The sequence below is a fragment of the Phoca vitulina genome, unplaced genomic scaffold (assembly GCF_004348235.1).
Source record: "Phoca vitulina isolate PV1807 unplaced genomic scaffold, GSC_HSeal_1.0 scaffold12, whole genome shotgun sequence".
Lineage (NCBI taxonomy): Eukaryota > Metazoa > Chordata > Mammalia > Carnivora > Phocidae > Phoca > Phoca vitulina.
This window is the reverse complement of record NW_022589715.1, coordinates 26,314,711-26,341,341: the sequence shown is the minus strand read 5'-3', so window position 1 is coordinate 26,341,341 and position 26,631 is coordinate 26,314,711. Positions and strand designations below refer to the sequence as shown.

At 36.8% G+C, this 26,631-nt stretch overlaps 1 protein-coding gene across 1 annotated transcript in view; it reads left to right on the top strand.

The window, feature by feature from the left end:
• GMCL1 (germ cell-less 1, spermatogenesis associated) overlaps positions 1-26,631 on the top strand; it is a 36,756-nt gene that overhangs the window by 8,450 nt on the left and 1,675 nt on the right. The window contains exons 4-13 of the mRNA XM_032410763.1: positions 587-684; positions 3,581-3,693; positions 4,301-4,366; positions 6,444-6,528; positions 8,905-8,995; positions 10,672-10,809; positions 12,562-12,631; positions 15,687-15,762; positions 20,275-20,420; positions 22,403-22,490. Of these exons, the coding sequence (XP_032266654.1) occupies positions 587-684; positions 3,581-3,693; positions 4,301-4,366; positions 6,444-6,528; positions 8,905-8,995; positions 10,672-10,809; positions 12,562-12,631; positions 15,687-15,762; positions 20,275-20,420; positions 22,403-22,490 (971 nt within the window). The remainder of the gene's footprint in view (positions 1-586; positions 685-3,580; positions 3,694-4,300; positions 4,367-6,443; positions 6,529-8,904; positions 8,996-10,671; positions 10,810-12,561; positions 12,632-15,686; positions 15,763-20,274; positions 20,421-22,402; positions 22,491-26,631) is intronic.

Here is a 26,631-nt window from a genome sequence, read left to right as displayed (position 1 = left end):
CTGTTCCAGTGCTCATCCTCGGCTCCCCTCTTTGATTGCCCAAGTGTAAGTACCCAGTACTCACAACATAGGCAAAGAGAAAAGTTAAGGATGTTTATAAACACCCACAAGAGTGGCAGTGCAGAGAAGGAAGGACAGGCCTAGATAGCTGTGGTGGTTGGGGGAGAGTGTGGCATGAAGAGGACCAGGAGCTATTCCCCACTCCCCAGGAATGAAGCACTGAAAGCACGAGGGTTAAGATTATCATTGGGGTATGTGTACTTAATGATTGGTCTATTCAGGGTATCTTTATAAAACTTTTTCCAAGGGTATCTTATTTCTGACCACCAACTAATGTCAAGATTAGATGCAGAAGAATCCAGCTCTGTTAGGTTGAATAAATGGAAATTTGTAACATTATTATTAAATTAGCACCATTAATCAGTAACCATTATTAGCATTTTAATTAGTGATACTCTCTTACCCTTTTACGTACATCCTAAATTTAGACGTATATCTTAGAGTATGAAGACAGTCGTTGTTATTTTTGTAATACTTTCATAGATATCACTGTTATTTCATTCCCTGGGTCTATTTTTGCTTTCAGCACTGCAGGTTGCATTTGGGTCACTGTATCGAGATGATGTCTTAATAAAGCCCAGTCGAGTTATTGCCATTTTGGCAGCAGCTTGTATGTTGCAGTTGGTGAGTATGCACATTATTCAGATGAGATTGGGCGCGCTCAGGGTGGGATGGCTGTAGACGAGTATGCACATTATTCAAAGAAAGGATCACAGTTGGATCTTTGTTTCAAAGTATTTATTCTAAAAACAAAAATAAAGCTTAGCTTTTTACAATTTTTAAAATAAAAATGAAATGTGTAAATATGTCATTTGTGATAAGTCATTTAAGAAGCTTAACCAAAAAAAATACTACTAATAAAATGCTTAATGAAAACCAATTTATTGGGGCGCCTGGGTGGCTCAGTTGGTTAGGCGACTGCCTTCGGCTCAGGTCATGATCCCAGGGTCCTGGGATCGAGCCCTGCATCGGGCTCCCTGCTCGGCGGGAAGCCTGCTTCTCCCTCTCCCACTCCCCCTGCTTGTGTTCCCTCTCTCGCTGTCTCTCTCTCTGTCAAATAAATAAATAAAATCTTAAAAAAAAAAAAAACCAATTTATTATAGCTGAGGGGGTCATCATGTCTATGTAAGATGAATGCAAGCTATTTCAGTGTAGATACCTTAGAATTACTATAATGTGGTAAGAATTGACTTGTCTAAGTCCATTTACAGATTTCTATTCATTAGTGATTTATCTTGACTGTTATTAAGCAGATCACTTATGATTACTAATTCATTTAGGTCATGGGTTTGAAAAACATTGAGTGCTTACTTTGTCAACTTTTCCTTAATTATGAAATAATTGTGGTAAACCACATAAATATATATATAATCCATTGGTAGAATGACAGATTTGTTCTTTCAACAGAACTATATTGAGCAGGGGCACCTGGGTGGCTCAGTCGTTAAGCGTCTACCTTCAGCTCAGGTCATGATCCCAGGGTCCTGGGATCAAGCCCCGTATCGGGCTCCCTGCTCGGCGGGAAGCCTGCTTCTCCCTTTCCCACTCCCCCTGCTTGTGTTCCTGCTCTCGCTATCTCTCTCTCTGTCAAATAAATAAATAAAATCTGAAAAAAAAAAAAAAAAAAAAGAGGTATATTGAGCAATGTGTCAAACTAGGCATAGGAATCCAAAGGTAAATTAAGACATAGTCCCAACCTTCACGGAACTCACAATGTAATGTGTGTTTGGAATGGGGGCAGGAGGGTTGATAAACAGACCCAGAGACAGAGTAAGAACTATCCAGTATTATAGGTATGATAATAAACATCCTGTAGGATTTAGCAGATGAACAGAGGGAGTGGTCAGTTCTACTTGGTGGTGCAAAGAAGGAAATTGAGTCTTGAAAACTGAAAATGTATTTATCTTGCAAAGAAAGAAGAGGGGAAGGAAGCATTTTATACAGAGTAAATTAATACCCAGAGATGTGAAACAGTGGAGGATCAGAGAATCTGAGTGGAACATGGCTCTAGCACAGACATAAGAAGCACATATAAGAAGCTCTAGCACAATCAAGGAAGGGTTGTTGAGAAGGCGGCAGAGGCCAGATTATGAAAATCCCTCTATACCTTTTAAGAAGTTTAGACTTCATATGTAGGTACTTTGGGAAGATTTTTTTTTAATTATTTTACTTATTTGAGAGAGAGAGCTTGCATGTGAGTGGGAGATGAGGCAGAGGGAGAGAATCCTCAAGCAGACTCCCTTCTGAGTGCGGAGCCCCATGTGGGGCTTGATCCCATGACCCAGGAGACCGTGACCTGAACGGAAACCTAGAGTTGGACTCCCAACCGACGGAGCCACCCATGTGCCCCCTTTTGGAAGCTTTTAATCAAAGAAAAGGCAGTTGTGTTTTAGAAAGAATACTTCAGAAATAATGTGAAGGATGTACTGAAGAAAAGATGAGTACATTAGAGACAAAATCTTACTGCAGTAGCCCAAGTGAGGGTTTAAAGTAGGGTAGTAGCAATAAGCATGGAGAGGAAAAACTGGATCACAGAAAGATTAATCAAGGATAATCCACTGGACTTGGTGACAGACAAGATGTTAAGAGGAACTCGGAAGGGGCTGGGTGAGGGGGTAGTCTCAAATGACTTTCAGGTAAGTTTAAAATCCTAATGGGGTTAGTATTTTATTTTGATCTTTATAAAAAGTTAAGTTTCCTTTTCTGTGATATTTGCATACTTATTTATTTGAAGTATTAGTAAATAGCTTGCTCAATATATTTAGCTGAGATCATTTGATTTTTTATATGTTGTCATCCTTTCAATACTTACTTTCAACAAGTGCACTTTATTTTCTAACTTTAGTCCTTTTGGTTTTGTCCTAAATCCATTTTCTGCATTATCTTTATGATTTAACTAACTAACTTAATAATATACTTGCATGATGAATATATTTCAGAAATTTAGGTAAAAAGTGACATTCTTTCCATATATTGAATAAAATTAGTTCATTTGAAATCTTACATATAAACATTTTAGATTAATATTTCAATGTAAATGTATTTGTTTTAGGTGCATCTCTTAGAAATTGATAAGTGTTTTATACTTTAATAAACATTTTCTGATAATTCATACCGTTTACTTGCCTAGCTCCATCACATGGTTGACTGAGCATGTTAAATAAAATTTAAAAAGAACAGACAAACCAGATACAATGCTGCTTAATTTTGCAAGGTCCCAGAGAGAGGAAGAATAAAAAAGAGAATAGCAATACTCATCTCTACTTTACTGCCTTACTGCTTTTATCCCCTACATTCTGTTTTTCAATTCCAAGTATTTAGTTGAATACTTGCTGGATTTTTTTTTCAGTATTTTTACTGGACTTAAAAATTTAGGCTTGCTGCCCTTAAATGAGTTTTCTTTCTTTTCTTTCTTTCTTCCTTTTTTTTTTTTTTTATTTTTTAATATGTACAAGCACATATTCAGAGCTAATTTTTCCCACGTGAAATGGGCCTTTCCAGTGCTTATTTATATTTACAGGATGGTTTAATACAGCAGTGTGGTGAGACAATGAAGGAAACAATTAATGTGAAAACTGTATGTGGCTATTACACATCAGCAGGGACCTATGGATTAGATTCTGTAAAGAAAAAGTGAGTTACCTTTTTTATTTTTCCTCCCATCCCATTTGTGGGAATTTGGCTGCTTTGGTTTCTTAAGAGAATGTATAGCTATAAGAAAGAAAAAAAAAGATAAAGGACTAGAATTTTGTTATAAAAAGTCCTTTTTTACATTTGGATGAATTAGTAAATTCCTTGAAAGTGTTGTCTTTGTAAGTGACCATGGGTGGGTTATACATGTTTATACGTGGCTTATAAAAACTCTGGTCACTCTTTACATCATAGACATTATATCAGTACACCTACTGGCAATGTTTTTAACTCCTGAGAATTGCAGTACCCATTTTCAAATTATAAAGAAGGTAATAGAAATGTGCAAGCCCCTTCATAAATGATGTAACACCAACTTGAAATGATGTTTTCTTAAGTAGAAATGCTCTTATTAATATAAGGTAATATTTCCTTAATAACTGCTGACAAAAACAATACTAAATTTTTGGTCGTTAAATTTAAAAATTTGAGCATGTTATGGCAAGACTAATCATTTTTATTTTAACTGTAAGTCCTACCAAATAAGTCATAAATACATGATATATTATTTATGTATCATGTAAAAAATAATTCCATGTTTTAATTTCAGGTGCCTTGAATGGCTTCTGAACAATTTGATGACTCACCAGAATGTTGAACTTTTTAAGGAACTCAGGTATTTTAATTTTAAATAACTTTATAATTAATCATCCTAAAATAATGTTTATTTGTTCAAGTATGCATTTGCTTTATACAAAAATATATTACTTAAGAAAAGTGAATAATTTAATGAAAGGTATCTTGACATCTATGAACTGAAGAAATGCTTCATAGATTTCTTTGTCATAAATAATATGTATGTCTACTATTTTAACCAATTTTAATAGAAAAATTCATTGTTACTATAAAACTATAGAAAAATAAGTGTTACCTCACTTTTGCTGGGCTCTTAGAGAATCTAAAAATTTATTTAAAAACCATCTTTACCATTGCAAAATTAAGTTTTAAAGATTTTATTTTAAGTAATCACACCCTACATGGGGCTTGAACTCGCAATCCTGAGATCAAGTCGCATGCTCCAACTGAGCCAGCCAGGCCCCCCAGCAAAATTAAGTTTAAGGAAGTTGTTTTAAACTTTTTGGTAGGCCTGATGAAGTTAAATTCAACATTCAGGAGACGAACCATGAGAGACTATGGACTCTGAAAAACAAACTGAGGGTTCTAGAGGGGAGGGGGGTGGGGGAATGGGTTAGCCTGGTGATGGGTATTAAAAGGGGCATGTTCTGCATGGAGCACTGGGTGTTATACGCAAACAATGAATCATGGAACACTACATCAAAAACTAATGATGTAATGTATGGTGATTAACACAATAAAAAAAATCTAAAAAAAAAATAAAAGAATAGCATCTATTATTATTCTTTCCTGCCTTCCTTCTTCCCTTCCTTCCTGCCATGGCTTACTTCAACAAACACTTCCTGAATGTCCACTATATATGAAGGCTGTGAAGGATGCAGAGATGATTATGTCATGGTTTCTGCCCTCAAAGAGATCATTCCTGTGATGTCAATTTTACTGGGTTTTTTTGTTTTGTTTTGTTTTTTACAAGTATGGGTGGGGAAGTGATGGGGAAAAAGATAAACATTTTTGTTTAAATACAATGTGGAATAGAGAGAATTCAAGTTTCTTTGAGCTTTAAAGATGAAATACAAGAAGTAGTAGAAATGTTATTTTTATGGCTAGACCATCTCCTGGATTCCTGGGTCCCGTCCTTTCCTCTGCCCTTAGGATGTACTTTGGTAGAAAAGTTTGAGAAGCATTTTTCTACCAAAAAAATCATTACGTAAAGATGTCAAGGTATAAACAAAGCTCTGCATTATGTTTGGTTTGAAAATCATCAGGGTGCCTAAGTGGCTCAGTCAGTTAAGCATCTGCCTTCGGCTCAGGTCATGATCCCAGGGTCCTGGAATCAAGCCCCGCATCCGGCTCCTTGCTCAGCAGGGAGCCTGCTCCTCCCTCTCCCTCTCTGCCTGCCACTCCCTCTGCTTGTTCTCTCCATCTCTCTCTCTCTCAAATAAATAAAATCTTTTAAAAAAGAAAGAAAGAAAATCATTAGAAACACTAATTTTTTTTCTTTTTTATAATTTCTCATTGAACTCTTTCAAAAAGAAGATAAATTGTAGTGGTCATCTTAAAAACCTAGATATTCTTCTGGCTTTTTACGGCTTAAAGGAAGTGGGAGAAAACAACTGGTGATACAATTTCCACTCTAAATTTAAACTAATATATATTTCTTGATCTTACTCTTTAATAGTAATGAAAACATGTTTTATGACTAAGCAGTTAAGCGTCAATGTTAAAGGTTACTTTGAAGATAAAGATGTTTCAGTGAATTTTGACAAGTGTCTTTTTTTATAAACAGTGAATGCTCAGGAAAGGCAAAACAGGAACACTGCCACCTTATCAGAGCATACTAAAAGTTATCTCATTGAGACCTTGTTTTAACTTGATTAATCAGCAGATCAAAGCCTTGTTTTCCTGTCAGTTCAAATAAAGACCTTTCATAGTATACTATATGAATTAAAAGTATCCTTGTGTTCAGATAGGTTATTTCTGTCTAAGATTCTTTGTGTTGGGCAAAAAGACTGATGACATTTTCTTTTCATTAAAAAGACTTAAACTTTTTAGTTTCACCAGGATGTTTTAGCCTGTGTATGAGAATAAACTCACTACCTCTATTTTATCTTTTCTAGTATAAATGTCATGAAACAGCTCATTGGTTCATCTAACTTATTTGTGATGCAAGTGGAGATGGATGTATACACAGCTCTTAAAAAGGTATTGACATAGTATGTATGTAAGGGCATCACCTCAGCATTACCTATAATAGTGGAGAAAAACTGGAAACAGCTAGTGTCCAGTGGCTAAGGAATGGTGTAAATGAAAGAAATATGCCAAAATGTTAAAAAAAAAATCTTTATTTAGGGATTTGCTGTCATGAATGATTTTAATTTCATTCTTTATACTTGTCAACCTTGAAAGTATAATAGCCAGTTATTTTACCAGCAAAATGGATTTATTTGGGAATAGTAGAGCAGTTGGAATTTGGTACATGTAAGCTATGACAAACCATAGGCAAGTCCAGACCTCAAAGGAGAGGAACATTACTTTATTGAAAAAAAGAGGAAGTTGGGAGTGGCTGCTTTGAACGAAACCAAAGTCCATTGGAGGAAAGCCAGAGTTCCTTGTTGACTGAGTTGTGGTATCTTCTTATTGGCTGAGCTTGTTGCTGGGCAAGAAGAAATTCTTCCTTTCTCCTACTAGAGTAGTAAAGTTGGCTTCTTCCTGTTGGGAATGCAAGGTTACCTCTCTGTTAGGTCTGCAATTGACAATAAGTGGTGGGCCATGAGAGCTTGCATCCTATTTCCTTTCTTTGGTTTTACATACTTTTCTAGACCAAGGAATATGTTTCTGTTTTTTTTTCCCAGATTTTTTTCAACAACAAGCATGCTATTGTTATGTTATTTACATAATCAGAAATGTTAAATATTTTATATGGTTTTCAGAAATGTTTTCAAAGTTGAATTAATGACTTTATGATGAAATTTTCACTTTTTCTAGAAAATGGTGAAATTCTTTAAAGACCTTATTTGCACTTCAGGCATATGTTTCTTTTCATCCTTTTGAAAGGTTTTAACATCTTTAATGTAATTTTATTTTCACAACTCTGAAGAGACAAGTCAGCTATCATTCTTGTTCTGTAGATGATAGGACTTAGAACTCTTTATAGTTACTAAGTGGCAGACTTGAGGTAGAACCCAGGTTTGTGAGTCTTAGTCCATTGCTTTTCCCACTGAATAATTTTGCCCTTAGCCTTTTGTCCCCAGCAACAGAGTCTCCTTTAACCCAGCTTTGAAATCTGAGAATGAGATACCTTCTAAGTTATATCATTGCAATTGCTTATTGTGTGGTAGAGATGAGATTCTACTACTGTTTTTTTTTTTCAAGGAAGTTTAGTAACTTGAGTTATGTAATCATTGAAGGAAGGGTAGACAGGCCATTTCTGTCTCTGAGCCAGTGGTAACGTTCATTGTTTCCTATTCTTGTAATTGCTTTTATGCCAGTAATGGTAAGTGCTTACTGTGTGCCAGGCACTGTTCAAAGTAAGTGACACATAATAACTTTTTTAATGTCCTATGAGGTATCATGTTCATTTTGTAAATGAAGAAATTAAGGCCCAGAGAAGTTAGGTAATTTGTCCACCTGTTAATTGGCAGGGCCAGGATTTAAAAGTCCATGCTCCTAACTACTCTGTATACTGTCTCAACAGTAATAAAGCAGTAAGAAACTCCTTTTTCTCTTGTTTAATAAATTATTATTAAATAATCTATTAAATTATTATTAAATAATTAAGATTATTATTATAACCTTACACAATAATTAGCAAAATTGAGTTAGTTGATGAGTAGAATAAATTAGTGTAAAATTACTAATGTAATATATATATTAAACCTTTACCATTTTAATTGTGAAACTATACTGCGTTTGAGGCCATAAATACTTCTCAGGAATTCATTTTTTCTTTATCACACATTGTTTTAGTTTTTATCATTGGACCACGATTAAAGCCATGATGAGAGGGAGGGGAGGGGCAAAAGGAGAAGGAGCGAGGGAGAGAGAGAATCTTAAGCAGGCTCCACGAAGCAAAGCATGGAGCCCAATGCAGGACTCAGTCTCACAACCCTGAGATCATGACCTGAGCGGAAATCAAGAGTCGGACACTTAACCGACTGAGCCACCCAGGTGCCCCAAACCCATGATGAATTTAAAGCTTGTGAGCATGTTGGGGCGCCTGGGTGGCTCAGTCATTAAACGTCTGCCTTCAGCTCAGGTCATGATCCCAGGGTCCTGGGATCGAGCCCCGCATCGGGCTCCCTGCTCGGCAGGAAGCCTAGTCTCCCTCCCCCACTGCCCCTGCTTGTGTTCCCTCTCTCGCTGTGTCTCTCTGTCGAATAAATAAATAAAGTCTTTAAAAAAGAAAAAACAAAAAATAAAGCTTGTAAGCACGTCATATAATAGTTCTACTACTTTCAATGGCGTGTACTGGAAATCAAATTTGTTAAATATTATGTTTTAAGGTGGAAGCAGTTTGCATGTAAAATTGTAACATGATAAAAATCTTACAGTTTTTTTTAATTTGCTTTTTTAACCTAGTGGATGTTCCTTCAACTTGTGCCTTCGTGGAATGGATCTTTAAAACAGCTTTTGACTGAAACAGATGTCTGGTTTTCTAAGAGGAGAAAAGGTATGCCTGAAATTTTTATTGAGAACTTGGTTTGGGCATCTTTTTAATTGAAATTTATTAAAATCAGTTCCTAACTTATTTGTAGACCTAGAGAATTTTAGATCTGGTGAGGACCTTAAGCAGTTATCTAATTCAGCCCCTAATTTAAATTGAGAAAAGTAAAGCTGGATAAGAAAAATGTCTTGCCAAGTATTAACTGAATTATTACTCCTTGAACTAACACCATAGTTTGATCCCCCGAACTATTACCTTTCCCATTTTATCACCAACAGGTCTTGGTGATTACATTTGTCTTTTGTTTGACCACATTGAATTTTCTATAACACATTAACTCTGTCTATCAGGCAACAATTCTTAACATGGGGGGCCCATCTACAGGCTTCAGTGTGTCACCCCCAAAAGTGTATGCAGAACTTTATATGTATGCGTGTGTTGCATGCATTTTGCAAGGTGAGAACTTCATACCTTTTGTCAGAGTCTCAGAGAAGACTCATCTAAAATTCATTAAGATCAACTGCTATTAAATTCTTTCTTATTGGGACAGAGGTGGAACATGCGATGTATTTATTTTTTACTTTGCTAGAACAGATAATAGGGAAAAATTCTGGGTGCAAAGAAGTGGATAAATCATAATCCTTAGTTCATGATTTTCTTAGTTCATGGTCATTTTTGGTCCATGCATGGCCACCATTTTTGCTTATTTTTAATTGTATATTGAACCCCCAGAAGTACTAGAACATTAGTAACTTCAGTCTACTCCTGTGCTTCTCTCCTGTTGTGTATCTCTGGCTTTTCCAACCACTATCTTGAATTTTGTGTTTGTTATTCCCTTAAAAAAATGTTATTGCATGTCTTAATATACATAACATAATGGTGTGCTAGTAAGCTGGTCTCTGAAAAAATAATCCCTGATTTTCAGCGTTTTTAAAATTTCCATGATACAAATTCTCCCAGTGTGGTTGATTCCAGGCTACCAACATGACATCATTGCCACTGAATGCAGAGTTGAGAAGAAGTGCACACCGTCAGCTCCTATAAGCCAGGGCAAGCCATCTCCAGCACACCACTGGACAATATATCTTTGGATTTTAGTTGTTACTGAACTATTTCAATACATGTGTTGCAAAGCAATGGCTATAGTGTCTTTGTATCTTATTTTGTATTTTAATCGAGAATTAACATATTAACTAGTAGTGTTCACCACATACAGCTAAAGCATAAATTAGATGAATCCCAAGAGACAAATCCACGTCCTTTGTATCTTATGAAGACCCTTGAGTTTGGCATTTGAGCTCTGGAGTTCCACTGGAGTGTTCAGTCTCTGGGAAAAGGGTTTCTGGAGAGATACTGTAACCCTAACTACCATTCTCAAGCCTTCCTTTCCCAAACCTTGCTGCACTGGAAGCTCCAAACTCCAGAAACTAGGTGTACAACTGAATTCCCAGCCCAAAGTCCACTTGGAACCAAAATTAATTTCCTGAGGCTTCTTTCTAAGTCTAAGTATTTATCCATACTCCACAGGTTTTTATAATCTTTGAAAACTAGCTTATTTCTATTCTAATTGAATATATGTGTGTGTATATCTGTGTGTGTGTCTCCCTGCCCATAAAAACATTTAGGAATAAAATAAATAGATTTGAAAAGAATGCCTATTGAATTTAAACTGTTCTTTATAGATTTTGAAGGTATGACCTTCCTTGAAACTGAACAAGGAAAACCATTTGTGTCAGTATTCAGACATTTAAGGTTACAGTATATTATCAGTGATTTGGCCTCTGCAAGAATTATTGAACAAGATTCCCTAGTACCTTCAGGTAAGAGAACATGACAAAATTATGATTTTAAGTAACATCTTTCTGATTATTATAGTAATATATGTCCTAGAAAAGAATAAAAAGAGAATAGAAATTAATCCCAACAAGATACACATTTTTGTACCAAAGTGAGATCATACTACATAGGTAATTTTCTGTGTTCACATTCTGTATTTAATATTTTCCCCTATCATTAAGCACTATCCAGACTGTTAAATGACTCTAGTTTTCTGTGATACAGTTTTGTTTTGTTAAGTATGAGGAAAAAGAAACTAATCCCATCATCTAGAATGAATATCTTGGTGAATTTCTTCTAGTCCTCTTTATTAATATATATACATTAAAATAAAAACAAAAGTATAATATGTACCCCAAGTTTATATATTAATATAGATGTTCTTTAATTTGATTAACTAGTACACTATTTTAGACCAGACTTTTATTTTATTTTTTATTTTTTGAATGGGCTATATGCAATTTATTAATATGCAAAACGAGTCTTATTCATTTTCTGAGATGCTTCACTAGGATTGTTTTGGACCCAACTTGACTTTCCCTTCTACTATGTTTTCTGGATTTTTTACCTCTAGACCAGACTTTTAAAAATGAGTTTTGAAGTATTAGAAGTATACTTATACTTCATTTGGTTGGGAATAAATAAAAGCAGAAAAATAAATATGGTACTAAGCCAATTCTACTTATATTATTAGTAGATTTTTTAACTAAAATTTCAGTTTACATAGACCTGTGGAAAAAATGATATGCTTTATTAAAGGAAAAATATAATTATAACTTTTATTTCATTTAGAATAAATTAAAATCTCTTTTTAATATGTCACCTAAACCTAATATGCAAAAATTACTGTTATTTTTTTTAAAGATTTATTTATTTTAGAGAGAGAGAGATAACAAGCAGGAGGGGCAGAGGGAGAGGCAGAGAGAATCTCAGGCAGATTTTGCACAGAGCGCCAAGGTGGGGCTCTGTCTCACAACCCTGAGATTACAGCCTGAACCGAAACCAAGAATTGGACTCTTAACCAACTGCGCCAACACAAGCACCCCCAAAATTATTTTTTGAGTATGCATGATTTATCTGATAATTTATCTCTCATTAATTAGTTGTTATTTTTAGATAATTTAATAAAACAATTTATTCAGTTTTCTATAAAAGTTACATAAAAACTGAAAATACTACTTTAGGTATGTTTCTTACAAAAATTAATATGAGCTATGAAAAGGAAACTGTTAAATGCAAGAATCCACTTTTAACTAAAGGTTTAAATCCTAATTTAAATGCAAGTAATCTGGGGCGCCTGGGTGGCTCAGTGGGTTAAGCATCTGCCTTCGGCTCGGGTCATGATCCTGGGGTCCTGGGATCGAGCCCCACATTGGGCTCCCTGCTCAGTGAGGAGTCTGCTTCTCCCTCTCCCTCTGTTGCTCCCCCTGCTTATACTCTCACTCTCTGTCAAATAAATAAATAAATAAATAAAATCTTTAAAAAAAATAATAAATGCATGTAATCTAAGTGGAGTCTACCCTAAAGCAAAGCATAATAGCATTTACCACACTAAAAATCATTAGGCTGTATTGTTATAGCATATTTGTAAAATATAAACTACCAGCTTTATTTGTTGCTATTTTAAACTTGAGTTTAGAAATGGTAACAATTTTATCAAGTTCTTAAAATTTTTAAATGCTTTATGTTCTTCAGTATTTATTATTCTTTTATGCTTATTTATTTTTATATTTTAGAATGGCTCTCTTCAGTGTACAAACAGCAGTGGCTTGCTATGCTCCGGGCAGAACAAGACAGTGAGGTGGGGTAAGTATGTTAGATCATAGCATTGTTCATAAAAAACGAACAAACCAAAAACAATGTAACTTCTGCTGTGAATTTTTAAATGCATTTATTATATTGAAAAATCAAGAAATGTTAAAGTAGAGAAACAGGATCATTAATCAACTTTTATTCTTATATTTCTGTAACATTATCAGTATTATTGGAATTATCAATTAATGGAATGTTTGAGTAGTAATTTGCTGTATTTGTAAAAATTGAGTAATTCATAAACTGTGTTTCACCTAGTGTTGTATAATGATTTTCTTTCAACATACTGAAATATTACTTGGAATAATGCTTTCACAAAGCATGATTTTCATACTTATATATATACGTAAAGCTAATTTTCTTATTTGTGGTAGTATTATGAAATTGTAATTCTTACTAATTAGCTAATAAGTGTTTTGAAGACCTTTGAGTCTGTAATGAATTAACATAATCCAGTTATAGATGCCTGACCCGGAAGCATATGACCCCCCAAAAACATATTTCTGTGCTTTTTTCATTTGAAGGGAAAGCAGATGATCTATTCTTTTCGATGTGCTTTGCAGTTCACAGATGTACTTCCACATTATTATTTGATCTGTATACTGGCTCCTTGGTATAGGCTGTGTGAGCAGACAGTCCATCTGAGAGTGGATATGGAAGAGGCCTTAAGTTTGACTTTTTTTGCCCCTGATCTCTTAACCCATTCTTATACACCACAAAACCTGCTAAAATATATGACCTAGTTATGTTTATATCCAAACAGTGACTATATGAAAGTGTTATACAAACTCATGATAATGATTATGAGGTTATTATCCAGGATTCTTGGTTTCTACTTTATTTATAATTTATGTTCCATCTTTTTCCAAATATATTCACAGCATACTTATCCTACACAAATATAGTAAGATTGTTGAAATAGAAATAATAACAAATCAAAAACCAAAAAAAAAAAGTTAATTATTTAATGGAATTCAGATTCAAAGCATTTTGTAATATATGAAATATTTTCAAAATCATCCTCATTCTTTTGTATATTCAGTTTTTAGATGTTAAGTGTTCTTATTTTTCAAGATTTTCCTCATCTGTATCTTTACTGAATTGAACATAGAATTTGACCTAAGAGACTGAGCTGGACTAAGTGGGTTTCCTCCCCTCAGAAGTATATGTATGATTATAGCACCCCAACGAAGTGCTCTATTTCATAGACACTGAGCCTCTGCTCATTGCTGCAGGGCTACTAAAGTGAGGAAGACAGTGTATTTCCTGGATGTTAGGTTATAATCTATTAAAGTCTACCTCCAGGGATCTCCTCTTCCATGCTCTTCCACATTGCTGATGGAGTTATATTTCTGAAGCAGAAATAGAATTGTGTCACTTCTCTGCTTAAATACGTCCAGGGATTTGATGATGGGGACTATTGTTATTCTTTATGTGTGATATAAACATTTTTTTAAATGCCTCATCCTTAAGAAATTCATACTGAATGATTTACAGATTAAAGGATATGTCTGGAGGATTAGCCTCAAAATGATCTGTCAGGAGGGTTATGGGGAGAAGTGGGCTTGGAGTAAAACTAAAACAAGATTATTAAAGCTAGATGGTGAGAAAATTTGACTCATTAAATATTTTATCTACTTTTAGGTTTGAAATTTTTCATAATAAAAAATGTAAAAGTAACAGAACTAAGGCCTGAGAACTCTCTACTATCTACAGGAAAAGTTGAAACTCTTATTAGCATAGCCTGGGGGGCCCGTCCACAGTCCATCCCAAATGTCTTTCACTTCATCTCCTCTCATGCTCATCTTAGGCTCTAGCTGTACTAAATTCTTCATACATTTGGTATTCTTTTATGCTCCAGATTCTTTTTACCTACTATACCTTCTACCTGGAATGCCCTTCACCTGCATAGAATCCACCCCTGACCTCTACCCCAACAAATTCCCACTCAGGCACAAATAATACCTCGTCTGTGATGATCTCTATCTAATCCCAGGCAGTAAATCTGCCTTTTTCATGCTCCTAACATCACAACTCTCTCCACATTATTGTAAATATTACTTATATGTATAGTTCTCTACTGGGCTGAACTCCTGGGTGTCAAGGACATGTTTTATTAGTTTTATATACATTTATTTATTTTTTATATATTGTATTTCAGTATTTGAACTTGATGGTGAGGAGATCCCCAGTCTAGGCACTTAGTAAATGTTGTATGTAGTGAATATTTTGTATTACTTTTATCATTTGGAATTCCACACTAATAATAATGCATTTTTTGTTATCATAACTTGAAATAACGGTGTTTTTCTTAGTTGATTAAGGTTTTTAAAGTAGGGAACCAAGTAAAGATCAATTGATAAAATTCTACAGCTGTTTCTATTAAATATTGAGTTTGCATGGTTATACTACGTAAAAGATGGTTTGGAGGGGACCTGGGTGGCTCAGTTGGTTAAGTGTCTGCCTTCGGCTCAGGTCATGATCCCAGGGTCCTGGGATCAAGCCCCGCATTGGGCTCCCTGCTCAGTGGAGAGCCTGCTTCTCCCTCTCCCTCTGCCGCTCCCCCTCCCTATGCTCTCCTGTTCTCTGTCTGTCAAATAAATAAATAAAATCTTTAAAAAAAAAAAAGATGGCTTGGATATGAAATAGTAATGTCCAATGGTAGATGATACCAAGTCACGTCTTAAATAGTAGATTTTAACTTATTTTAGTTAGTAGTTAAACTTTTAAGTGCTTTATTTTCTTGAGGAGTACAATTTCTCATAGACATTTTTTTCCTCTTCTCTGGTTTGGCCGAGACCTAATAAAAAGTATTCTAGAAGTCAGGGCAATAAGTGAAACATTGAAGTTAAATTCTATTTTATTTTATTTATTTATTTATTTTTTAACAGAGGCAATGGGCTAGATTTAATCAATGCATTCTTACTTTATAACATAAAAAGGTATTTTTAAATCTATTAGCAAGTTTTTCTATTCTTCTAAACTTAACAGTTCTTTTTAAACTATTGCCTATTTTCTATGAAATTTCACATCTTATGTGTATTTCTAGGCCTCAAGAAATCAATAAAGAAGAACTAGAGGGAAATAGCATGAGGTGTGGTAGAAAGCTTGCCAAAGATGGGGAAGTAAGTATGGGTTATGACTCTTAACATTCTCATGCAAATTGTTGTACTATTAGTGCAAAATACACTAAAGTAGAATACACTAGAAGAGCTTTTTTGGTAGTTTCTGTAGCATGATCTCCTGGACAAGGAGTTAGGTGCTCAGTTGTATTGCATGAGACTGTTGAACTTTTTGTGTCCAGCTAAGAGATATAAGAAGATCCCTCAGCAATCCAGAAATTAAGATAAATAAGAAATTATATGGGAGCTATTACGTAGTCTTAAAAGTGATTCTTTCTAATTTACAATTACCTTAAATCAAAGACATTTTAAACCCTTTGATTGCTACCCACATTTAGACTTCTGTTTTTCATTACCGTCATATATAAATGTATGTCAGTGAAACAAAAGTATTATGAAACAATACTTACTGTTGCTGTGTCCAAAGGACCTATTTTCTATTTAATTTTTTTAAAAAGCTTATTGTGACTCATTAAATTGATTTTAATGGGACAAGAACTACAGTTTTTAAAATCCCACTCTAACTAATTGTAATTTTCATCTTAAAAAATAATTCAGCCTGGGGCACCTGGGTGGCTCAGTCGATTAAGCATCGGACTCTTGATTTCAGCTCAGGTCATGATCTCAGGGTTGTGAGATCGAACCCCGAGTCAGACTCCCACACTGGGCGTGGAGACTACTTAAGGTTCTTTCTCTCTCCTCTCCCTCAGCCCCTCCCCCCTCTAAAAAATAATAATAATTCAACCTAATTTAAATAACCATTCAGTTACTTTTCTCCCAGATTTTCCCTCATTTCAACTTCTTTGTTTTTAGAAGTTGTTTGCATTCGTAATTGTGATAAATGTTAGCAGCGTATGAAAGGGGAATAGGTAGGTGTCTTCTTTATTCCTTAGTCTTCCTTGTTGCTGCTTCTACAACGTGTTCCTGCCTCATCTCTCATTGAACCACAGCTCCTTTGAAGCACATGCTTCTACTGCACCACTCACGACCCTTATTGTAGCCATCCTTCACTGGGCCATCTGTATTTATCATTGTTCTTGTTATCAGTCTTGGTGATTTTAGTGTCTCTGTTCCCTGACCTTCCTCCCCACAGGGATCTTATGCTCTACCCTACCTCCAGCACCCATTTCCTGGAAGCATATCCTCAGTTTTTGCTTTACTAAATAATAAACCCCCTTCAAAATCGCCATTTCAAGCAGACCATTTTCAGACTCCACTCCTGTTATCTTTCTACCACTCTCTTTCTAGAACCTGGACTCCCAACAGTTTTTTAACTCCACCAGTGTAGAATACATTGTTCGTACTACTTTTTTCCCACTACCCTCTCACCATGTCCCTACTTCTTTCTTTACTTGACTTATATTTTATGTTCCATCTTAAAATTGGTCCCTGGCTAATACTCTTAACTTCCCTTTTTACTCTGTCAAGCTCAGCTGGCTAAACTCCAATTCCTGTGAAATCCTGACTTGCTGTGCACTCCATGCCTGCTTCCAAACAGATGGATATGACTAAAGAAAAAGTGTACCCCACCAGGTGTCACTTGAATGTTTGTAACTGTAAACTTCAAACAAGTGCTGCATGCGATCCTCCTACATTTCCCTAGTGAATTCATCCTGCCACTCTTTGAGTACCTCTCAGACCTTCTTTAAAAGGGGCAGTGCTACCACCCTCATTCTTATCTGATGACCTTGTTTCTTTCATCACTCAGAAGATAAAAGCAATAGGAAGAGAATCTACACATCCTCCTACCAAACAGTTCTGCCAGTCTCACTGCAGCTGTAGCTGTGTGCTGTGCTTTTCCTCTTATTAGAATGGATGAACCATCTGCTTCTGTCCTAGTCCATCCCCTCCCATCATAAAAAACTCCATCCCTGTTCAGAAGCTTTGCTCCTGCAGTCATCACCTCCCTGTCCTGCCTCATCAGTTTTTCTCTTGTACTGGGTCATTGGCATTGAGCATATAACATACCATACCACCACCCATCTGGAACCACACCCCGACCCCACATTCTTCTCTAGCTACCACTCCCTTTTCTGTGCATCTCTTTTAAGCAAAAAACTCATGGAAAAAGTTGCTCATATTTGTCTATACTTCTTGTTTTCCGATGCTCTCTTGAATTCATTCCAGTTCATTTATCCCAGTAAACTCCAGTGAAACTGCCATGCTGTTGTCACCAGTGATTTCCACACCTCCAGGTCAGGTAGTTACTGTTTAGTCTTCCAAAAGTTCTTGGCGACATGACATATCTGCACTCACTCTTCCTTAGAGATTTTCTGCATTTGACTTCCAGGACAGCATATTCTGCTGGTTTTCTTCCCAATTCACTGGCTGTTCCTTCTAAGTCTTTGCCTAGATCCTTCTCTTTCTCCACAAATGGACTTCTTCCCTGTCGAAGCTCACTCCGAAGTGATCACATCTAGTTCCTTAGACTTCACTGATGACCTCTAACTCCAGATTCATATATCCAGCTACTCACTTGACATCTTTTTTAGAATCCTAGTAGCATCTTGAATAAAATAGTCCCAAGCTGAACTCTTTATCATCCCTAAACTTTCTCCTTTCCAAGTAATTCTCTAACCCATAAATGGCCCCTCTGTTAATCTGTTGAATAAGCTACAAACTTTGGATTCTTCTTTCTTAAATACCACAGCTGGTGTTCATAAGGAATTCTTCCAGGCTGTCCTTGTGAAATCTATTCTTAGCATGTCTGCCACTACCACCCAAATCCAAGCCAGCATTATCTCTTGCCTGGGCTGTGGTAGTAGCCTCATAACTGCTGTGCCTATTTTCACTCTTGCTCTTCTACATGTTGTTTTCCGTACAACAGCCAAAGTCATCTTTTTAGAATGCAAGTTAGATCATGTTACTTCCTTTCCTAAAACTTGCCATCAGCTTCTTACTGCACTTAGAAGAAATGCATGCCCTTCCTTACTATGGACTCCTCAGCCCTACATTTTCTGACCCCTGACTGACTCTCTGAACTTATCCCCGTCTCTTGTCCACCCACGTGACTGCCCTAGCCACATAGCCCTTCTTGCTGTTCCTCAGATAAGCCAAGCATGTTTTTATCTCCAGAGCTTTGTACTTGCTCTTCTCTTTGCCTAAGTCACTCTTTCCCCAGATAGTTACTGGTCTGCTCCTTAGCTGACTCAGGGCCTGGCTCACCTAGTATCTCCTTGGAGAGACTTTCCCTGACCACCTGTCTGAACCAGGAGGCTCCCCAGCTGAAGCCCCCTCTTTTCTATCCTGTCACTCTATCCTGACATTCTATTCTGTTTTGTTCTCTTCCATTCCATTCCACCTATTCCTTCCACACAAACATATACACATATTAAAATACACATTCTACCAGGGCAGAAACTTACTATTCTTCAATGCCTAGAACAGTATTTGGCACATAATATGTGCTCAATAAATAGCTGTGAGCTATTAAATTAATGTTGTAATTCAGAGTGTCAACCAAACACTTGAAGCCCTAACTTTCCTTCACTATACCATACCAGCTTGCTTAATAGTCCATTAACTGTTAGGTGATAGATCAAACAAACTTGTGAACCTCATGAGGGTATTTAAAATAATTCAGTTGTGGGGTGCCTCACTGACTCAGAAGAGCATGCAACTCTTGATCTCGGGGTCATGAGCCCCACGCTGGCTGTAGGGATTACTAAATAAACTTTAAAAAAATAAATAAATAGGGGCGCCTGGGCAGCTCAGTTGGTTGAGTGGCTGCCTTCAGCTCGGGTCATGATCTCCAGGGTCTTGGGATCGAACCCCACATTGGGCTCTCTGTCAAATAGATAAATAAATAAAATCTTCTAAAAATAAATTATAAATAAATAAAGTAACAATATGTATCAGTTGGTTAGTTATTTAAGGAATTTAGAGTATTTTTATTTTTATTTTTTAAAGATTTTATTTATTTATCTGAGAGAGAGAATGAGAGACACAGAGCATGAGAAGGAGGAGGGTCAGAGGGAGAAGCAGACTCCCTGCCAAGCAGGGAGCCCGATGCGGGACTCGATCCTGGGACTCCAGGATCATGACCTGAGCCGAAGGCAGTCGCTTAACCAACTGAGCCACCCAGGCGCCCAGGAATTTAGAGTATTTTTAAAGCAAGGTGGATTTTAATGGGTTCTTACTACCTCCATATAGCCTCCTGGCCCCCTAAGCTATACCTCCTTAGAGTTGCAGTGAAAAGCTATATTACTTATGACAGAATTACAGTGTGGAGAAATAACAAAACAAAACAGATCATGAAGAGGTGATATTAGGAAAGTACCTTAAAGAATGATGATCATAAAGGCTGCTTTTCTGGTTTGAACTATATTATACCCATGTGGTAAACCTTTATATATATTCACAGATATATCATGTGTGGCAAGCCTTAAGGGGAAGGTACCCATGAGAGAGAAATATTTGGAATGAGTTAAAGGAAGAAAAGACATTTTGAATTTTTTATTTTTGACTTGCTAGTATGATAAACTGAAGTAGATCTTTCTCTTTTGTATTTCTTAGTACTGCTGGCGGTGGACAGGTTTTAACTTCGGCTTTGACCTGCTTGTAACTTACACCAATCGATACATCATTTTCAAACGCAATACACTGAATCAGCCGTGTAGTGGATCTGTCAGTTTACAACCTCGAAGGAGCATAGCGTTTAGGTAGGATGAAATTTCCCTTCCTCACTCCAGAAAAAATATAAGAAATAAAATAAAACCTATAATTTACACCGATAGTAGTAGAGTTTTGGTAAGAGACAGTATATATGAAAGTGCAAAGAACTATTAAGGTTCTATTCCTGTGAAATGTTAGTAATAATCAAAATCAAAAAGCCTGGATCTAGTATGTCAGAAAGAATAGGCTGGAATATGAATGATACAGGATTGATAATAGGCTTGAAGCTGTTGCCTTGCTGCCGTTCTTGCAAATTAAAGGTCCAGAAAGGAAAGACGGTAAGGTATTTTTATAGGAAAACATGTCTGGTATTGTCCTTCACTTTCTGTGGGATTTCATATATCCAACTTTGCCTGATAGTTGAGCTGGCTATCTTTCTTGAGAGGATACTGACAAATTGGAAAATAGCTTAATGAGTGGATTTTTTTAAGTCATATATTTATACTTACCTTACACCACATGCAAAAATGAACTCAAAATGGATCAAAGGCCTAAACATAAGAGCTGAAACTATAAAACAACTCTTGGAAGAAAACATAGGGGAAAAGCTTCTTGACATTGGATTTTGCAATGATTTCTTCAATATGACACCAAAGCATAGGCAACAAAAGAAAAAAATAAATTTGACTTCATCAAAATTAAAAACTCTTGTGTATCAAAGGACAGAATCACAAGAGTAAAAAGACAACCCAGAGAATGGGAGAAAATATTTGCTAACCATGTATCTGTGAAGGAACTAATACCCAGAATATCTAGAGAACTCCACAACAAAAACATAACCTCATCCAAACATGGGCAACAGACTTAAATAAACATTTCTCCAAAGAAGATATGCAGATGGCCAATAAGCATCTTTTCATGTTTGAAAAGATGCTCAGCATCACTAATCATTAGAGAAACACAAATCAAAGTCACAGTGAGATACCACCTCAAACCCATTGGGATGGTTATTATCAAAAACAAAAAGTGTTGATGAGGATGTGGAGAAATTGGACCTTTGTGCATTGCTGATGGGAATGTAAAATGGTATATCCTTTATGGAAAATGAAATGGCGTTTCCTCAAAATATTAAACATAGAATTACCATATGATCCAACAATTCCCCTTCTGGGTATTTACCCAGAAGAATTATAAGGAGGGACTGGCACAGATATTATTGGTACATTCATTTTCACAGCAGCATTATTCACAATGGCCAGAAGGTGGAAGCAACCCAAGTGTCCATCAACGGGTGTCCATGTAGATATTGTCCGTATCTACAATGGAATTTTATTCAGCCTTGAAATGGAAGGAAATTCTTACACATGCACCAACATGAACCTTGATGACATTATGTTAAGTGAAATAAGCCAGTCACAAAAGAACAGATCCTGTGTTATTCTACTCATATGAGGTACCTCGAGTAGACAAGTTCATAGACAGAGAAATTAGAATGGTGGTTGTCAAGGGCCGAGGTAGGGGAAATGCGGAATTCGTGTTCACTGGGTACAGAGTTTCAGATGGGAAGATGAAAAAGTTCTGGAGATGGATGACACTGATGATTGCAGAACAGTGTGAATATATTTAATGCTGAGAACTATACACTTGGTTAAAATAGTAAATTTTATGTATATTCTACCACAATAAAAAAGACATTTATGAATTATTTTATATCCCAGATATGTATAATAGCGTAAGCTTACATATCTCCAAGAGGATCAGTTTAGAATTTGAAAAGACTACTTAAAATCTTTTATCAAATAAAAGAATATGGAAGAGAAAAGTAAATATTAAAGTGAAGGAGGGCTTGTTTAAATTAATCTGTGGTTAAAAAGTCATATGTTTAGGGGTACCTGGCTGGCTCAGTTAGTGGAGCATGCGACTCTTGATCTTGGGGTTGTGGGTTTGAGCCCCATATTGGGTGTAGAGATTACTTTAAAAAAAAAATGTTTATTTTTTTTATTTGTATTGTTTGTTTTTTTAATCCTAGATTACGTTTGGCCTCTTTTGATAGTAGTGGAAAACTAGTATGTAGTAGAACAACTGGCTATCAAATACTTACACTTGAAAAGGATCAGGTATGTTTGATTACTTTTCTGTTGTTTGGTTATAGTATTTGTCTTTTGAATCCTCTTGAAAATTCTTAAGTAGAATTAACATTTGATTTAAAGATTGGTTTAAAAGTTTTTTGAGGGCACCTGGGTGGCTCAGTCGGTTAAGCAGCTGCCTTCAGCTCTGGTCGTGATCCCAGGGTCCTGGGATTGAGCCTCAGAGCCCCCACATTGGGCTCCCTGCTCAGCGTGGAGCCTGCTTCTCCCTCTGCCCCTCTGTTCCCCGGGCTTGTGCTTCCTCTCCCCCGCCCCTGTGTCAAATAAATAAAATCTTTTTAAAAAAAAGTTTTTTGAAGGTAGAGATGGAAATACTGTGTTCACATATGCATAATTTACCCCCATTTTATTAGAAGTGTAACTAAGACCAAAAAAAGGAAACAATTTGATTTGGGGGGCAGGGAAAAGCTGATAATAGGGAAATAATTGTTTATCCTGAATAACTTCTTCAAAAAGTTATGAATCCTAATTGCTTTATTCATTGTGCTCATAAATGCATTTATTTATAGATTAATAGCAAACACCTTGGGGGCGCCTGGGTGCCTCAGTCATTAAGTGTCTGCCTTCGGCTCAGGTCATGATCCCAGGGTCCTGGGATCGAGCCCCGCATCGGGTTCCCTGCTCGGTGGGAAGCCTGCTTCTCCCTCTCCCACTCCCCCTGCTTGTGTTCCTGCTCTCACTATCTCTCTCTCTTTGTCAAATAAATAAACAAAATCTTTAAAAAAAAATAAAAATAAAAAAAAAAAATAGCAAACACCTTGAAGATAATCCAGTATGTCTGCATAGCTCCTGAATATTAAGAGAACATTATCCTCTAGCACAATAGATTTCTAAAGTAACAAGCATCTTTTATGTTCCCAAACTCTAAAGCCATTTGTTTCTTCATATATCACATGCATGCAGAAGTTTCAAAATGTCATGATAAGAAAGTAAACCATTTTCAAAAAGTAACATGAGAGGTCCTAAAATGTTAATGAAGTTTAGGGGCGCCTGGGTGGCTCACTCAGTTAAGCACCTTCAGCTCAGGTCATGGTCCCGGGTCCTGGGATCGAGCCCAGCATCAGGCTCCCTGCCCAGCGTGGAGCCTGCTTCTCCTTCCCCCCTGCTGCTGTTCCGCCTGCTCATGTTCACTGGCACACACGCTCGCTCTCGTGCATGCTCTCTCTCTCTCTCAAATAAATAATCTAAAAAAAAAATACTAAGGAAGTTTACTTCTATTAAAACTAACCACCATTCCAAGGGACATACTGTTTTTTAATAAAAGGTTCAGAGCCTGTAGTTCACATTAATTATTAGAAGCTAGCCGTTTTCTTCAACTGAAGAGCCTCTTACAGAACATGAGAATTTAGCACTGCAAGGAACCTTGGAGTGATAGTTGTAACCTCACATAGTTCTGACCTCACATAGCCTGTATGAGAATTCCTTTAACAACATTTTGACAGAGGATCCTCCACTTGTTGCAATTCTAGCAACAGAGAGCAGACTCTCTCACACATGGTAGATAGTATTTGAGAAGGTAGATACATAATAAGAAAAGTTCAGATCTGCCTTCAATAGAACTTTGTTAGTCCCCCTGGCACCCTCTGGAGCTGCATGAACAATGGCTATCTTTACTTTCTACCTGGAACTTCATAAAAAATACTGTCATGGCTCAAAGCAGCCAGAGATTCAAAAACACCAGGCCAATATAATAGTTGTATTTCAAGTGTTCCTTGAGTGTTCATTCAGCAAACATTTGAGTCCCTGCCATGTGCTAGGTTCTGTGCCACCCAGGTGCCCCCAATTTTTGTATAATTTATAGTTATCTTTTTTTTTAAAAGAGCTGATTCAGTTTAAAATTTTTTTTTAATATTTTATTTATTTGACAGCAAGACAGTGAACACAAGCAGGGGGAGTGGGAGAGGGAGAAGCAGGCTTCCCGCTGAGCAGGGAGCCCAACTCGGGGCTCGATCCCAGGACCCTGGGGTCACGACCTGAGCTGAAGGCAGACGCTTTATGACTGAGCCACCCAGGCGCCCCTGTTTTATAGCTATCTATCTTACAGGACTATGCAGACTAGATTTGCATTAGGTGAAGGATCTCAGCAATGTGTAAGAAGGATTAGAGACATGGTAATAGGTGAAAGATGATTTAGAAGCTATTGTTATAATCCAGATAAAGGATGAAAACCTTAAGGAAGGTAGCAATGGGGATGAAGAAACGTTGATGGGTTCTAGAAATAAAGCAGTGCAGTTGATAGAATTTGGTGCCTAATTGTGTGAAGATGAGAGAGTAGTTAAAGATAGTTCCTAGGGTTGCCTGGGTGGCTCATTCGGTTAAGCGTCTGCCTTCGGCTCAGGTCGTGATCCCAGGGTCCCGGGATCGAGTCCCACATTAGACTCCTTGCTCAGTGGGGAGCCTGCTTCTCCCTCTGCCACTCCCCCTACTTGTGCTATCTCTCTTTCTCTGACAAATAAATAAATAAAACCTTTTTTAAAAATAGTTCCTAGTATTCTGACTTGGGCAACTTGATTTATAGTACTTATTCCTTTGATTTGAAATATAGGAAGGAAAATGAACATGACAAACTGCAGGTGAAAAGATGATGAATTCAATTTAAGCCATATTTAATTTGAGGGCATTGAGATGAAAGTGTGCTGGGTGGTGGATAAATGGATCTGGGGTTTACAAGCAATGCCTGGGCTAGAAATAATGACTGGATGAGATAGCCTCCAGGAAATGTGTAGAGAATCTAACAGGACAGAAACCTAGGGGACACTGGTATTTGAGGGATGAGCAAAAAAAGTAACCTGGTGAGACATTCAAGAGCTGGGATGGCGAGTCAAAGCCAAACTGCAAGAGTGAAAGTATAGATGGCCTGTAAAGAAGAGGTAGTAGCCAGTAGCTGATGGTTTGAATTGGAGTTGCTTTATGTCTAAGTGAAAATTTCCAGTAGAGAGTTAGATGTATAGATCTTGGAATTTAGACCTAGATGAAGAATGTGGGGAAGTAATAGAGCTCTGTACAGAACAGGAGGTGAACCTCAGAGAAGCAGAGATTTGTAAACGAAGATGGAGAAAAACGGTCTGGAAGTAGAAATGGAAACCTAGGAGGATGCCGCCACTCTGTCTGATGCTGTGATATATGGGCTTCTCTGCTTCCACTTTGTGTGTGTGTGTGTTCCTTACCTTCCTTATCCAATTTATCTTGCTTTTCCCCCAATACAGAAGCTATGTCCAGTTAAGCCTACATCAGTCATTCAAATGTTCCAGTATGTTAGTCTCTCTTCATTGTAGGAGCATCTTCCTTAGTAAAAAATCAAAAACTTGAGGCTTAAATAGTGTTTAATAGTATGTTCTTCAAAATGTATAAAATAAGGCAAAACCAATGTATATTACTGCAGAGAATATATCTAAGTATTCAGAAAGTAGAAGTTCCAGTGCTGCTCCTTTTCCTCTGAAGACTTACTCTGTTCACCAAATGCTGTTCATACAGGGTTCCAAATGGAGATCTGTAGAATGAGAGATGGTTACATTTGTGGCTCTCAGATATAGGATCAACTCTTGTCTCTGTGAGATTTCAAGGCATTCTCATGTGTGCTGATGTAACTGAGCCTGAAATTGATTTTACATGATAATGTATTTTACATTCCAAGAGACAATATGTTTGCATTAGAGATAGTGGAAAATCTTAGACAAGAGTGGGAACGTGGGAACCATGCTTGTTAGTGCTAATAATGGCTTCCCACCTTCTTCCCATTTATTTGCTATACCTACAGGCCGTCAGGAAATGAAGCCAAATTGCTATATTTTTCTTGACTATATCTGTTCATAAGATACGTAGGTACTTGATAGAAATTTTTCAATAATGAAAATAACTACATGGGGCGCCTGGGTGGCTCAGTCGTTAAGCGTCTGCCTTCGGCTCAGGTCATGATCCCAGGGTCCTGGGATTGAGCCCCGCATCGGGCTCCCTGCTCCACGGGAAGCCTGTTTCTCCCTCTCCCTCTCCCCCTGCTTGTGATCCTGCTCTCACTGTGTCTCTCTGTCAAATAAATAAAATCTTTAAAAAAAAAAAGAAAACCTTTAAAAAAAAAAAAAGAAAATAACTACCATTACTGAGTACTTCATAC